Source organism: Ambystoma mexicanum, chromosome 3p, assembly GCF_040938575.1.
Source record: "Ambystoma mexicanum isolate Mex_15411 chromosome 3p, UKY_AmexF1_1, whole genome shotgun sequence".
Lineage (NCBI taxonomy): Eukaryota > Metazoa > Chordata > Amphibia > Caudata > Ambystomatidae > Ambystoma > Ambystoma mexicanum.
The window spans coordinates 1,262,247,637-1,262,262,900 of NC_090925.1; the positions used below are offsets into that span (position 1 = coordinate 1,262,247,637).

The 15,264-nt window shown below is 42.1% G+C and overlaps 1 protein-coding gene across 3 annotated transcripts in view; it reads left to right on the forward strand.

The window, feature by feature from the left end:
* The window catches only part of ZC3H7B (zinc finger CCCH-type containing 7B), a 1,285,355-nt gene that overhangs the window by 739,737 nt on the left and 530,354 nt on the right, over positions 1-15,264 (forward strand). For all 3 annotated transcript variants that reach the window (XM_069652753.1, XM_069652751.1, XM_069652754.1), the window contains exon 17: positions 2,573-2,673. In XM_069652753.1, the coding sequence (XP_069508854.1) occupies positions 2,573-2,673 (101 nt within the window). The remainder of the gene's footprint in view (positions 1-2,572; positions 2,674-15,264) is intronic.

A 15,264-nucleotide genomic window follows, 5' to 3' on the forward strand; every position in this document is an offset into this window, starting at 1 on the left:
CCCACCTCCTCTTTCACACTACTGCTATGGGAGTCTATCAAGATAAGGAATATGTCGGAGGACACAATCCCTTCGAAGAACAAGTTACATCCTTCCTTGTAACGTTCTTTCGATGGGATGTTCCTCCGACGTATTCCTTATCGCCCCTCCCATCCATCCCCGCAGTAAAACTTCCCTTGTAATTGCAGTTTACGCTCCTTCAAGTTCAATAACCAATTCATGCACAGCTAAATTTCAAGCTTCAAAACGGAACTGAGCAACGGTCGCTGCACGAGTCTATTTATATGCACGACACCACCTCGAGGGACGTTGACTCGCCCTCCGAGGCCAGCAAGCTGGGATGCAATCTGTCAAGATAAGGAATAAGTCAGAGGAACATCCCATCGAAAGAACGTTACAAGGCAAGAAGTAACTTGTTAATTCGGGTTTGCTTCTGTTTCTCATATGGTTGAGTCTCCCAGACTTGTGCTTCGTTCCCAGGGTCCCAGGCACTCTTAATATGCCTTCTGCCTTCACCCCCTTGCTCCCTTGGACCTTCAGCATCACTTGCGCATTGTTTCCTGAGAGGCTCATGTGTCTCTGGAGGATCGTATTCAGTGCTTCCTCGAAGTTGGCAGCGGTTTCGCTGATGTCTGCTTCTTCCCAGCGGTTCTTCCTCTCTCCAGGATGGTTCGCAGGTGCTCTGGATGCACAGAGAATCCACACGTAGCACTGCAAGCAGTCCTTGCTTCTGGGACCTCACTGATGTTCTCCTTCTCTGCTGACTCTCATCCCTCTTGTCTCTGCCTGACTCACCGGTTTCCTCCTTAGAGGATTGTTCTCTCTGTGTATCTCAGCTGTGGGATGTTTAAACTCCTGCGTTGGAAAAGGGAGTTGTTTTGGGCCACGCGTGTTCACTGAGAAGCTAGAGCACTTACTTTGCTTCTCCATAGTGATCCTTGGACTCCTGTTGTCATCTTCCCAGTTCGGTGTCATAGAGTCAGATGTAATATACTTTGCATTTTGTAATGTTTGAATCTTGTCAAGGATATTAGGTGGAGTAACTTGACAATAACAGATATTGGCTTTATTAAAAAAAGGGAGGGAGAACTGAATATTGGAGAAGGGTTTAGGTGTACTAACGCTGGGGTATACCGTGTTCTCACACATGGTCATCCCTAATCCCATCAGGCGGTTCCTCCTCCATTTGATCCTCCATTGGAGCACCACTGCAAGGGAGATTATTGTACTGTGGACGCAACTGCTTTGGCCCCATGGGAAAGGTCTCCCCCTAGAGGAGAAGGGACAACATCCTCATATTGGTCACACAGAACTATGCAAATTAGAAAAACGAACACCAAAAATGTAATTCTGACTTGACACTTGTTAGCCATTATCTAGGTAGAAATTGTCTCTGTATTGTGATTGGATTCCCATCTTGGCCTGCATCTGGTTGTCTGTCTGTGGTGTGATAACGTGTCTGGTTCCTTTTATTAGGAGTATTTCTATAGCTCTGGCATACCCACATGACAGCACAACGCTTTACAGATGTTGGGTAACAATTGAAGTTGGCTGCAGAGCCACCAGTGAACATTCGGATAGTACCCGAAGTTCGGATGATGGAGGATCCTCATGACGAGGACCAGAAGAGTGAACTAAAGTCAGGTCGAGCGGGAAGTCAGGCCGTAACCGGAGACATGTCTGCAGCCAGCGCAGCATTACATGGCGCAGAATATGTACAGACTTGGTATTGGCAGTGGACTGACTTTCGGCAATTGACTTGGTGGCTCCTTCACACAGCATTCTGGTGCTTTGGATGGAGCTGGAAAGTTGGAGGTCTTCTAATTTGGACCTCTGTTGAGGCATAAACATTTATCTTTTATTGGCTTACTCCTTTTTTCCTTCCCTCTAGGACGTTTCCCTGTGGACAGGAGCCTAGATTCTTCTCATTGCCATGGGCAATAATGTTTTTAACATTGACTTTTCCCTTAAATATGTACTTTCCAGGACACATGACTTTCTCTATTGGACTTTCAGTACCCTTTGGGTTTGATTATATGTTGTCTGTTTGCTTAACTGTGATACAGGTTTGTTTTTATTTGTATACTTCTAATAGATTTCTTGTTCTTTTTGTCTTTCCTTCCTTTATCTCTTGCTTTCCTTTAACATTATTTTATGTAAAAATGTTCGATCGCATTAATTATTAAACATCGCCTTGATGAAGGCGCTTTAGAAATTCAATAAATACGAAGTTTGTAGATTGTGTGCGGTGAGGGTGGCAGGAGAGGGGAGATGTGGGACATCACTGTGCAGAATAACAGGGAGCTTTTTTCGGATGGGGCTAGGTTTGATTGGGATTAATTAGGTCTGAGCTTAAATCTTTTGGATGGATTGTGATCGGGTGATTGTTTCCGCTGCTATTGGTTAATTATCTTGTCTCTAGTTGTCTTTCTGTCTGGGCTGCGATTGGTTTTCTTCACTGTGATCGGTCATTTGTCTCATCTGTGATATTTTCTGTTTTTGCTGTGATGGTTGTTTGACTGAGCTCTGCTTTGTCATGTGTCTGGGCTTTGATAATTTGTCTTTTTTTCAGGTCTGCTTTGACAGCAAACCCCGTATCATCAGTGAGAGGAGCAAAGTGAATTCCACCATGTGTGCAAACCCTGCATCTCAGCATCACTTCGACGACAACAAGTGAGTATTGAGCAGGGAGATGTACCAACAAGCAAGTTCTTTGGGGAGGGGCACCACAACCTGTGATACTGCAACACCTTGCTTGGCACCAAGTGAGTAGCTTTGTGGGGCGAAAAACAGTAAGCTAGTAAACAGTGAAAGACGTTCTGGAGGCAGTAGGAAGCTACAATACCTAGGACTTGTAATGCCACTGTGCGTGTAGATATTTGTACTTTCCTCTTTTCCACATCTTTGGTGGGTCTTGCATATCTGAGCACAGGCTGAAATTCTGACCCTCACCATACTGTAGCCAACAAAGTTAAATTGAGATGATTGTGCATCTAGGCGAACAGTTATGCAACTTGTGGAAAAGAAATGACCATTGACTAGTCTGGTGCATTGGTGAACAATGTATTAGTAAAGAGCAAGCAACAGGACAAAACAAAGCAACGACCGTACAAGACATAGACGCAGGTAAGAACCCCCCCCCCTCCACGCACCGTTCTCTTATACCCAAAGCAACACATTTATTTCAATGGAAGGGGAGGCCCAGTCACTATTACAAGCAGGGAACAAAGCTCCTCTATCCAAGTCTATGATACCAGCTGCGCTTTTACATGTAATGCAGTGTTCTCAGGAAGAACAGCATAAAGTGATACATTTAGTGTAGATGCATATACTCCTCAAAAGTTCACACACGAGCAAGCTTGCAGTATGATGACTTCCATCTATTAAAGCTGCTTTTCCTAAGAAAGCGGGAGCCTAAAACACGCTTACATATGCCAAAAAGGAAACCCATCCGAAGCGAGAGATGTGAAGGCGAGCACAGCTACACACTATGCTAAGATCCATAACGCAAAGGCATGCTTAGTAAAGCATAAAGCCTCACCTTGCACAAGCAAGAAAAAGTTGTTTAAACATGGCAGCTTGCGGTATCTGCAATATCTGCAATATTATAATGTAGCAGTATGATACAATATTATAATGTAGCAGTAGAATGTGTGAGTATGTACTATTTTCGGTTCTAGACTTTGCCCCACAATATGCAAGGGGATACCTTTGAGTGTTGTACTTGTACACACAGATTGCGCTGCTTCTAGCTACATTGGAATAAAATACCTGCAAGCTGTAAGCATGTTCGCTACATTGCAGACCATCGCCATTTTACCAACATTTGTAACTCTTTATTCTAAGTGCATGCAGATCTTCATTTTCAAAACGATAAGTTACCAGGCCTGTAATTTGTGTTGGCAGGCCTGCCAGCGCAATGTACTACCCGGCTGGTGAAAGGTCCGGGAACGTTTATTTTGTTTGTAGTTTGGGCTCTTGCCACTATTTTATAGCATGTTAAATGCTTTTTTAAGCATGTACAGGTGGGAGACAAAAAGGTATGTTTAAAAGATATTTGACATAGTGAATACAGTGAAACTGAATGATAAGGCCTGGTGACATTTTTGATGTTTTTATTTTATTGTTGCGTTTCTGGTTTACAGAAAACCGTACACAACATAGTAAAATTCACATATAGAAAAAAATGAAAATGTTAAAACATCCACATATTCGGAAACTAAACCTAAAAACCTATCACATTACATTCTCTGCTGGTCACCAAATCATACATTGCTTATTTCATTCTTTATATCCAATTCATTTGAAACAAAATTTAAAAAATTATTCAAAGCCAAAATAAGAGAATCATTAGTACCCCACATAAGTCGACACCAAAACAAGTTCCTAAACACCTCTGTAGTGTCACCACCCAGTTCTTTAAAGCATAAAGTCAGCTTGTTTACAAAATAGGGACATGCAATCACCAGATGTTTGAGTTTCATATGCATCCTTACTACCACAAAATCTACAATCAGGGTTTTTACGTAGGCCTGTAGTTTACTCTTCCCAGTGTTTTATCCTCTCAGCAGTATGAAACTGGTTGAGTCTAAAACGCAAATAGGTTGTGCGTTATTTCCTCACACAGAAAACTTTAGATATAGAGTGGGAGGCCTTTTCAGGAGTGTTTAAACCTTGTATATTCTACATATGTTGCATAAAATGATACACAGTCCAGTGTTTCGACCCAGTCAGCCCTCAAAAGAGGAGACTTGACCCCCACGGACGTTGTATCAAATCAAGCGCAGATGAGCCCAGTGAGTCCAGTACCTCCATCATCCTTGTGAAATGATTTAGAGAAATAACAGACTCAACCTCCATCACCACATGTAACGCCTCGTATAAAGAATTAGCAGGAGGCTCAAGAATTTTCCTAAATGTGGATAGTTGTCTCCACATATGCTGAGCCTTCAGGCAAATTAGCCACAATTCATCTCTAATGACAGAATTGGGGACTGCCATAGACAAATTCAGTACCTCTTTCCAGAGTTTACCTTGGCTGCAATTGAGTAGAGTTCCCAACTCATATAGTGACATGCCGAGACCATAAAGGATTATAGGTTTGAATTTGGCAAGTTACTGGCACCTTAGAGGGAGCAAGGAAAATGTACACATTCTGTTTTGTAGAAATATAAACTGGGAAACCAAGTTTGACGCCTTCTCCTAGAGGCTAGTTTTCCAGGCTTCCATAGAGACCTTATTTGTGAGCTTGTACCCCAAGTAGGTCACAGCTAGTACTTGCTCAACCTTTTCTTCACCCATAACCCAGGTACTAATTTTAATTGTATTACGCCTAGAGAACACCAAGACTTTAAATTTGGTGGCATTGGGTAATAAATTGTGGCCAAAGCATAGTCGTAAAAAAGATTCAATTTGCATCTCAGACCTCTAGCGGTTCTGTCAAAAAGAATAAAATTGGCAAAGGCCATCCAATCCGGCTTGATGTTGCCTAGCCTTGCCAGTGCAATGGATGGTCCTACATCGCACACATACAGATTAAAAAGAATGGGAGCTAGGGTGCATCCCTGTTTCACCCCTACTAACGTTCATATAGCTCATTAAAGGAAGCCATCCTTGGTCAAGCGTATGCAAATGGACGTGTTAGTAAGTAGAAGGGCCAGGAGCTGAACCAGCTTTCCAGGCACATTCATCTCCAGAAGTTTCTGCCAAAGCCTTGATCCGATGACTTCATCGAAGGCACTGATCATATCAAGAGACGCCATGAATACATCCCCAGCCTGTGTATGGTGCACTTGATGTCCCAAATGGGCCAGAATCATAGCATTAAGACGAGTCCCCAATTCTGGACTAAATCCAACCTGAAATTGACTTAATAGGTTATGCTTTTTAACTACCAAGCTTAGGTCCCTCAAAAGAAGGTTAGCAAAAACATTGCTAATCGCATCAATCAAGGCGAGCGGCCTGTAGTTTGTATTTAACACGTCCCCTTTCTTCAGGATGGGTAAAATGATAGATTGGTCCAAAAATCTGGAAATCTGGAATGGAATGTGTCAGGAAAATCTGGTCAAACATTGGTTTCAATAAAGCTGCCCAGGTCTGCGGACATTCTTTCAGAACAATGGGTGGAATAGTTATTCTTCCTTTTCTCTCCTTCCCCAAGAAGCTCACTGCATGCAGAGCTCTGGTTCTGTCTAGGCTGGAATACTGCAACATCTTCTTTATAAATCTGCCTGCTTCAACTTTCCGCCATCTGCAACTCATCCATAACAGGACTGCAAAACTTGTCCTTGGCCTCAAGCCCAGGGATCGTATCTATCCAGGACTGACATCACTACACTGGCTCCCAGTGGCTGCGAGGATTAAGTTCATTGTCCACAAGGCCTTCTGGGGCCTCAATACCCTCAAATCTCTCTCTTCCTAAATATCTTCCTTCTCGAGCTCTTAGCTCATCTGCCTCCAACTCCCTCAGGGTCAGTCGCTTCTCCAAGAAACAAGTTGGTAGTAGATCTCTCTTCGTCTGGGGCCTCCCTATGGAACAGCCTCCCTGCCTCACTGAAACTTGATGAGAACCATCTCCGGTTCCGGAAGCACCTCAAAACCTTCCTCTTTGCTACTGCTTTCTCTCCTCCTCTCCCCTGCTGTACTCCTGGCTGATACTGAATCTACACTGGTCACCTGGCAACACTGACCTTGGGCCCAGGTTTCCTGCCCTGCCAGTTACACCCCTGCATTGCCTCCCTGGCAACCCTCGCACCTGGGGACTGTAGTCTGTATCCCTACAGTTCCCTACCAGCACTTGACTCCTGATGTCTTGCACTTTTCACCAACTGGACGCATTTTTCACTTATTGCATTATTTATTCTATTTTTTTTTACTGTCGTTCCCATGAACTGCACTGCTCCCTCCCCCTCCCCTGTGCACTTTTCCCCTTCCCCTGCACTTGTGTGATCTCAATGTTACCTGGCCCATTAAGATAATTGTTTCTGTCTTCCCTCTGTTTCCTCCTCCCCTGCCTCGTCGCGCCTTGAAACACGTGTGTATAGACGCGTTATAAATGCCATATCATATCAATACCATCAGGACCCTGGGCACGGGAGAGTTTTAAGTTTACAGATAGCCCACAAGATGTCCTCACCATCCCACAGACAAATACCCCCTCCTCTAGTCCTAGTTCATTGCCCCCTCTGCCGCTAAACTTATGCGGTAATTAATATTTCTGCTCATAGAAATCAACCCAGGTTTGTTCTGGAATCGGACAGTTCATAAACTTCTCTCCAGTACCCAAAGTCTGATTATGTTTTTTGGGGGGGGATTTTTTATTTTTTGTACTGTATGTGGTTTACAGGAAGCCTTTACAAAATGTAAAACATAATCATAAAATATTTTATAAACAACAAATCTGATCTAAAAACATTCTATGCAAATGTGCAATCATTACTTTAACTTTAAATAGAATTTTGATCATCACATTTCATACACTATGGCTTTTGTAATTTGTACATAATTCATATGCTACCATACCATACTGTTTATAATTCCTTATCCCTCTTTCAACTAAACAATCCTAATTCAAAGTTGACAATTTTGAATAGTCTAACCAATGCGAAGGTTAAAGGCTTGAATCTACCAGTCATCATCCTATTCCAAAGAAATTCATTTGCATTCTCAAAATCAGCATTTACAAACTTCATCAGGATTTTGGTTCTTTCAACTTTAAAATGTCCACATTCAAGAATTAGAGTTTCAACTTGTTTGTTACACAATGGAAAACAACATTTTGTCTCAACGATCTTACACGGTTCATTTCCCCAGTGCTTTGTCCTTTCCCTTGTTGGAAATTGATTCAGTTTGAACCGTAGATAATAACTCTGCGCAATATGACATGGGAACATTGCAATATACGTACCGGTAATCTCCCTTTTTTTAGTAAAATGTGCATATTCCATATAGCTCGAATAGCTAGCAGTTGCCTCCACCATGCATATCGAATCCCACTCAAATATTTTTTTCTTTACATATGCAGGTCTAAGGCATAGGTCTTCAGGTTGGACTCCTAGTTATTTCAATAGAAGTTGCATTTTCATATAGTTCATTACTGAGTTGGTACAATCAGATAAAATTATATTTTTATAATCCTGATATAAAGAGTTCTTGGGAGGGTCTAACATTTTCGCATAATTGGAAAGTGAGCGCCATTTACTACATGATAGTGACGCCAATAAAGATTGCCCATGCGCTAAGCGCAGGAAGTATTGATTCTATTAAAGACACGGAGGCGAGCATTATGCTTTCTTCTTTATTCACTGCTCAACAGCAATTCAAAACTTTACTCTTAACTGTTTTTTTTTTTTGTTTTTTTTTAACAAGGTAAGCCCAACTGGCTTAAAAACAAAAAATGACAAAAACATGGTGAATCTAAACTGCATATCCCAAGAGCCTTAGAGGCTCTGTAGTCCCTAGCCTCAGTTCAGTCCTCCAATGAGGGCCCTCTGGTAAGTATAAGTCCCAATGTCTTTAGGTACTTTCTTTTTTATTCTCTCGCTGCTTAACTCCTGCAAATGTCTAACATATCCAACTTTAAACAACTTGTAATCTTTCTGCTACTCTGCGTGGCATAGTCTCTTTGACTTTCCATCATTCCCGATTACTCTTCTGCTCCTCTCCTATGGTCAGAGAGAAATCATAATCATTAGGGTTGGGAATTCCTCTCAAAATCTTAATCACAATAATGCAGTACAACATTATTTACATCACTGAATACTGTAGGGAGGGATAATGCTCGCCTCCGTGTCTTTAATAGAATCAAGACTTCCTGCGCTTAGCGCATGTGCAATCTTTATTCTATGACAAGACCGGAGGCGAGTGTTATGCTTGTTCAAAGCTTTGCATTACCGCTACTGCGATGTTCGCTACTGGCTTGAAATAGAAAGTCCTGAATACGGAGTCACTGGACCAATCGGCTGCCTTCATGATCTGCAGCGGAACTCCAGCTGCAAAAGCTCCGGAAGCCATAGCCCCTCTGGGCGAATGAGCTCCAAACACAGAAATGTCTATTCCTGCCAATTCCATAATCTCTTTTACCCATCTCGTTATTGTAGCTTGGGCTACTGCATTATAAGGCTTCCTGTGCGCGATAAGCAGTTGAGTTACCCCCCATTGGTCTTGTATCTGCTGTAACCGCTTCATATACTTTATGCATTGCGCTACGCAGAGGCTGCTGTTATTTGGAAAATATGGATATGTAATTATTCTGGAGTTGGTCTTAGTTTGCTGCGCTATATTGAACGCTAATCCTTCTGGATAGAAAATCTTCTGATCTTTCTCGAGGGCCTTCACATCTGAAATTCATCTACAAGATTCTAGACACAATAAGGTGGCCAATTTTCCAGACAGTTGTTTCCCTGATAAGAGATTGTTTCTTGGCCACTGCTGAAACAGACGTAGTACTTTCGTGACGTCCCACAGGACTGAGTACTTGGGTAGTGGAGGCTTGCTTACTTTAATACCTTTGAGGAGTCTCACCACTGCTGGTTGTTCTCCTGCTGATACTCCGTCTACAGGTCAGCCATCTCGGCTGCTCATGAGATGATATACACCTACTGTTCTGTATGCTTTCCCATCTGCGATAACGGATGCTAGAAAGTTTATAACTTGAGCTATAGGAGCTGAAATGGGAGAAATACTGCTCCCCCTGCACCATAATTCACAGGCTTGCCAAGCGGAATTATAGCTCCTGATTGTCGAGGGAGCCCATGATACTCTGATGAGCTCTGTAGCCTCTTCTGGGGTCTGATCCTGAATCAACAGATGTGGTGCTCCCGGTGGATCTACGAGGAGATCCTCTTGGTGTGATATCCTCTGAGGGAAATCCGTGGAAAGTTCCATCAGAATCGGAAACCAGGCTTGAGACCTCTACTCCGGAGTTATGATCACCAATCTGGCCTTGTCTCTGCGCACCTTCGCTAGCGCTCTGGGCAGCATAGCGAAGGGGGGGAAAGCGTAATGGATGTGGTGTCCCCAATACTGCAGGAACGCATCCGTCCATATCGATCTCCAGAACTACCTCCTCTTGACAGACTTCCTTCATCCTCCTCCTGCTCTTCTTGGTCATACTCCTCTGAGGATGAAGGTATGTCCCCTATGTTTTTAACCCCTGGGGTAGGAGGTACGAGGCAGGGCACTGCTGATTTTGCTAGGAAAGCGTCCTTGAGCCTATCAAAGGCATCTGCTGCCTCCTGGGGCTTCTCTCTCTTCCCCATATCTGAGTCCGGGGGGGGTAGAGGAGTGCTTCCTCTTCCGGGCTGCTTTACAACCCCCTATGTGATTCTTGCAGAGGCTTGGTGGTGGAGGTCCCCTCTCCTGGATCCTGTAATGTGCCAGCTCTAGTGCCCAAAATATTTTCCAGGACCTGTAGCCTGTCCTGTATAGGCTGGACTCCCTGGGCTACTGCTCTGACTAGGGAGTCTCCCAAAACCCTTTTAAAGCTTTGGGAGAGGTCTGCTTCCTCCTCCTGCAGCTCCTGCTCTTGGTCACTGTACTCCTCCCAGTACTCTTCCCCTCTGTCACAGGCCATGCTGAACTCCCTGTGGGGGCTGTGACTCTGCACTATGTAGGTCCTCAATTGACTTGTCTGCTGCTGGGGCAGTGAAAATAGTGCTATTCTTTAAATGTATGTTATCTTTTTTTAGTTTCTTTTAAATGCCTCTGTAATTCACTTCCCGCTTTGCCGACGAGTGATGGAGATTTGGGATACACAGAGCTGCTTGCGGTCGTTCGATTCGAAAAGGGAACGTTGGAGGAGGAGAGACGCTCGCCGCGCATGCGCGGAACACCCATAATACGTTCTGACTAAAACAAATGCGCACCGCGCTAGAGCGGTACGCGTCGGTCTGTAAGAATCTGCTCAGAGGAGAAATGACCACCCCGACGCGAGCAAGTTCACTGGCGGGCCTGTCACAATCCTTTGAGGTTAATCATAGTACTCGAACGATATGCGGCTGCAACGAAATACAATAAAAGCCAAAATCTTGCGCTTCCAATATTATGCGTACACTGATATTATCCTGGTGTTACCACAAATATTACTTCACTCATACTTAGGATCACATATATGCGTTTCACAATACATTACATGCGCAATGTTTATAGATTCATAAATGGGTACTTAGCTGTCAAGATCAGCAAAAAAAGAAGAGGAAAGTACCTAAAGACTTTGGGACTTATACTTACCAGAGGGCCCTCATTGGAGGACTGAACTGAGGCTAGGGACTACAGAGCCTCTAAGACTCTTGGGATATGCAGTTCAGAATCACCATGTTTGTCATTTTTTGTTTTTAAGCCAATTGGTCTTACATTGTTAAAAAATGAAATTTAAAAAAAAACGTTTAAGAGTAAAGTTTTGAATTGCTGTTGAGCAGTGATTAAAAAGATGAAGCATAATGCTCGCCTCAGGTCTTGTCATAGAATCCAAATTTCATTAATCTTCCCTGCAGAATATCAAGTTGTGTACTCATATCATGGACACACATATCAAGAGTATATAAAATCCACAGGCTTTACTTTCAAATTCAGAAACTCAAGCAGAGGGCGGAGAGAGAATTTACAATACTTGCCAAATATTGGCTTAATTTGGCTGAGAAGGGGTCGAGCTTTGAGTTTGTCTTTCATACCATAGACTAATTGAAGCTGCATTAGTGACAAAATATCCTATCTATATCGTCTCCACTGAGGGGGTTAAATAGATGTTGTTCAATTTCCATCTATATTGTTTCAATTTCTTGCCTGCATTAAATACCATCATTGTTTTATTTGCGTTAGGTTGTAAGTTATGTGCATGGGCAAAATTTTCAAATAACAGCATTTTAGTTTGCAGACCTGCTGGAGTGAGATCAAATAGGATTATATCAGCAAATGCCAAAAAATGAAGCCTCAAAGTACCAAGGTGAGCTGGAAATACCCTTGCATCGTACCAAATATTTTCCAAATTAGACAAGTAAAGATTGAACAAGGCGGCAGCCAAGTTACAACCTTGTTTCAATCCCAATTCCGTAAATATAGCTTTGTCATTGCCACCTCTGCTGTCAATCTAATCCTATAGGCAGTGTTTGTGTGGAGCTGAGTAAGCCAGTAAATTAAAAGCCTAGATATTCCAAAGGATGCTATCTTCTCCCACAATATATTACGCACTACTGTGTCAAAGGCATTAGACAAATCTATACATGGCATGCACCTTTATGTTTTGTTTCAGCTAATATTTTTTATTTATTTATAGTTACAAAGTAACTTTTACAAAACAGAATTTTTGAATTTAAATGTCTAAAGAAACAACAGATTTTAGACAAACAGGATTGATCCTAACAAGGAAAATTTCATAACTTTACAAAAACAATTAAAACTATTTAGTTTACCGAATTCATGTACAGGTTTCCATAAAAATCACTAAAAGCTCACATCTTCTAAAAAAGCCCGTACGGCTAATAGTAATAAAATACAGTTTACAATTAGATCCAATAAGATACCCATAATAACAGATGTCCACATATACACCAATTTACTTTCCCGACAATACATTAAAATTTTGGTTATAATTCATCATAAAAACACGGTTTACTTTTTAGGAATTGATATAATGTCAATACAATGCTAATACGTTATTTGGAACTATCTCTGGTTTCTTTAACACAATTTCATAAACATCAGCACATTTTTCAAAAATCTTACTATTGCGATCTGTAAATTTACTCTTTTACCATGCAACATGTCCTGCCACAAAAGCTCTAAATCTACACACTCAGTATTGGGTACGTAACAACGAAAGTGACTGATACGTTCCTTCCTTAGTCCGTCACATTGGGTCAACAAGTGCACCAGTGTCTCACAATTTCCCTTTTGCTTGCAAAACTTGCAGAAGGAATGCCCCCTGGCCTCACTATTTCTGATATCTTGTATTTCACCCGTTCCCAATCTCATGAAGTCCTGGCTCCATTCCCTATCTGGGAATTTAATTAAATATGATGCAGGCTCCTCCATCTTTTTACTGTCATTTACAATATGATTATATAGGCGGGTCTTCTTAACCTCGTGTACCGTAAGGTTCCAATCCGCGTGTGACAGTAATATTTTCACTTTCATTGGGTTGCTAATTGACATATCTCTAGGTACACCCAGTAGATCCAATATGACATTATCTTCCTCCATCATGTCCCTCAGATATTTCAATGTTGGAGCACCACTCCTGATGCCCTTCCCCATAATGTCATATAGTGTGAATTCATTGCTAGTTAGCAATTTCCTGTAAAGGGCCATTCTGCGCCATTCTAAAACGCTCCTCAGTGAATGCAGGCCGAGTTCATAACAAATTGTTTTCTGTAGCCCTACAGTCCCCTACCAGCACTTATCTGCACTTGGCGCCTTCTGGCTGTTACTATCTAGTTTTTCTACTATCCTATGTACTGCACTTCCCCTCTCTCCTCCCCCTTGCACTTTTCCCTTTCACCCCTCCCATGCATGTGCGCAATCTGAATGACATTGGGCCTAGTAAGATCGTTGTCTGTCCTCCCTTTGTTCCCCCTCCCTTGCCTTTTCGCGCCTTGAAACACTTGTGTATAGGCGCGTTATAAATACCATATCATATCATACCTTCGCATCCAATAAGTTACGAAAATTCACTTTTTTCTTGTCCCCGAACACTGGATACCCAAGGTATTTTATGGCTGTACTTGTGGGAAGTACCTGGGAAACCAGGAGAAACCTTTTTGTTTTTTCTTATGAGATAGACAAACTACAACCGTTTTTGAGTAGTTTATTTTTAGCGCATTTACAAGAATATATTCTTTAAAAGCCGATAGGAGACGCTGAAGTCCAATTGGTGTATAATCGTACAGGGTCACGTCTTCTGCATACGCAGTCCACAAAGTCTTAGTACCCTCAATCTTCGGTGAGTTAACTAAAAGATGTATTAAACTCTGGCCCAGATCAGAGAAGTACAGATTAAAAATGGTTGGTGCCTAGATACAGCCTTACTTTAGGCAGTTTTTGACCCTGATTTCCTGGGATAAAGCCCCCTCCACGTTAAGTCTCACTTTTAGTCTAGAATCTTCATGCATGTAATACATGATCGACAGCAAGGGTAATGGCATTCCTAAATTCTCAAGTTTGGACTACAGAATTGATCTATCCACAAGATCAAAAGCAGCAGTAAGAAAAATTGACGCAACGTAAATGGGTGGATTACCTGGGGTCCATGCTGCATTTTGCAGGATGTTTATTAAAAGACCTCCTGCGTCTGTGCCTACAATTTTCCTAAACCCAATCTGGTTTTGCGACAGAATATTGAACTTATCCATCCAGCTCCGAAGGTGGTCTAGAACGAGACCTGCAAACATTTTGGAATCAACATCCAAAAGGGCAATAGGTCTATAAGTAGATGGAAACGCCCTATCCCCTTTTTTATAAATTGGTACAATATACGACATTCTCCAACTTATAGGAATGGTCTTTGTGTGCAGAACGTCTTTAAATAAGAGGAATCACATTTTTGCCCATATATTTACATTTCCCTTCATAACGCTGTTACAGAGCAAATTTGGGCCGGGGGCCCGCGAGGAGGAGCATTTACCAATGATACGTTCAATATCTTTAACCCCAAAAGAAATATTCCATAAGGCATTTACAATGTGCGATGAAGGATTCCAGGCCACAATCGACGGGGAATACAATGTACTAAAGTGTCCTTCCCATTTCTCCGAATTTACGCACACAGTTTGGGCTTTCATTTGCGTTAGCTGTCCCTTATTCACCAGTGCCCAGAATCTACGTGTGTTAACATCACGAAGAGATACAAACATGTCTTCGGCGTCCCCCTGGTACAGTTTGGCGCGTAGGTACCTTACTTTCCTCTTCCATTTGTTTTTTAACGGGGAATATGTGTAACGACTTATGAACCTACGTATTTCACGACTGTTTATTCTTAAGGGTTTTCATTTCATCTGAAAAGGCGTGCTTGTGGGGCTCTTTCCTATTTGTATATATTTTTTTTTATTTATTCCCACTTTACCAGTGACAACAGACTCTATGTAGACCCCAAAAGAATTGTGGGCATATAACATTTTTTTTTGGCTGTATGTACTACAATGAAAGTCTTCCTGAAAATGCATATTGACTTTATTAATATTTGTTTTATGCCACATGATTCTATTCTGTTGGGCATTAAGAGACAACGGCATGTCATAATTAAGTGCCTCAACCCTATCCACCTCTATCGAT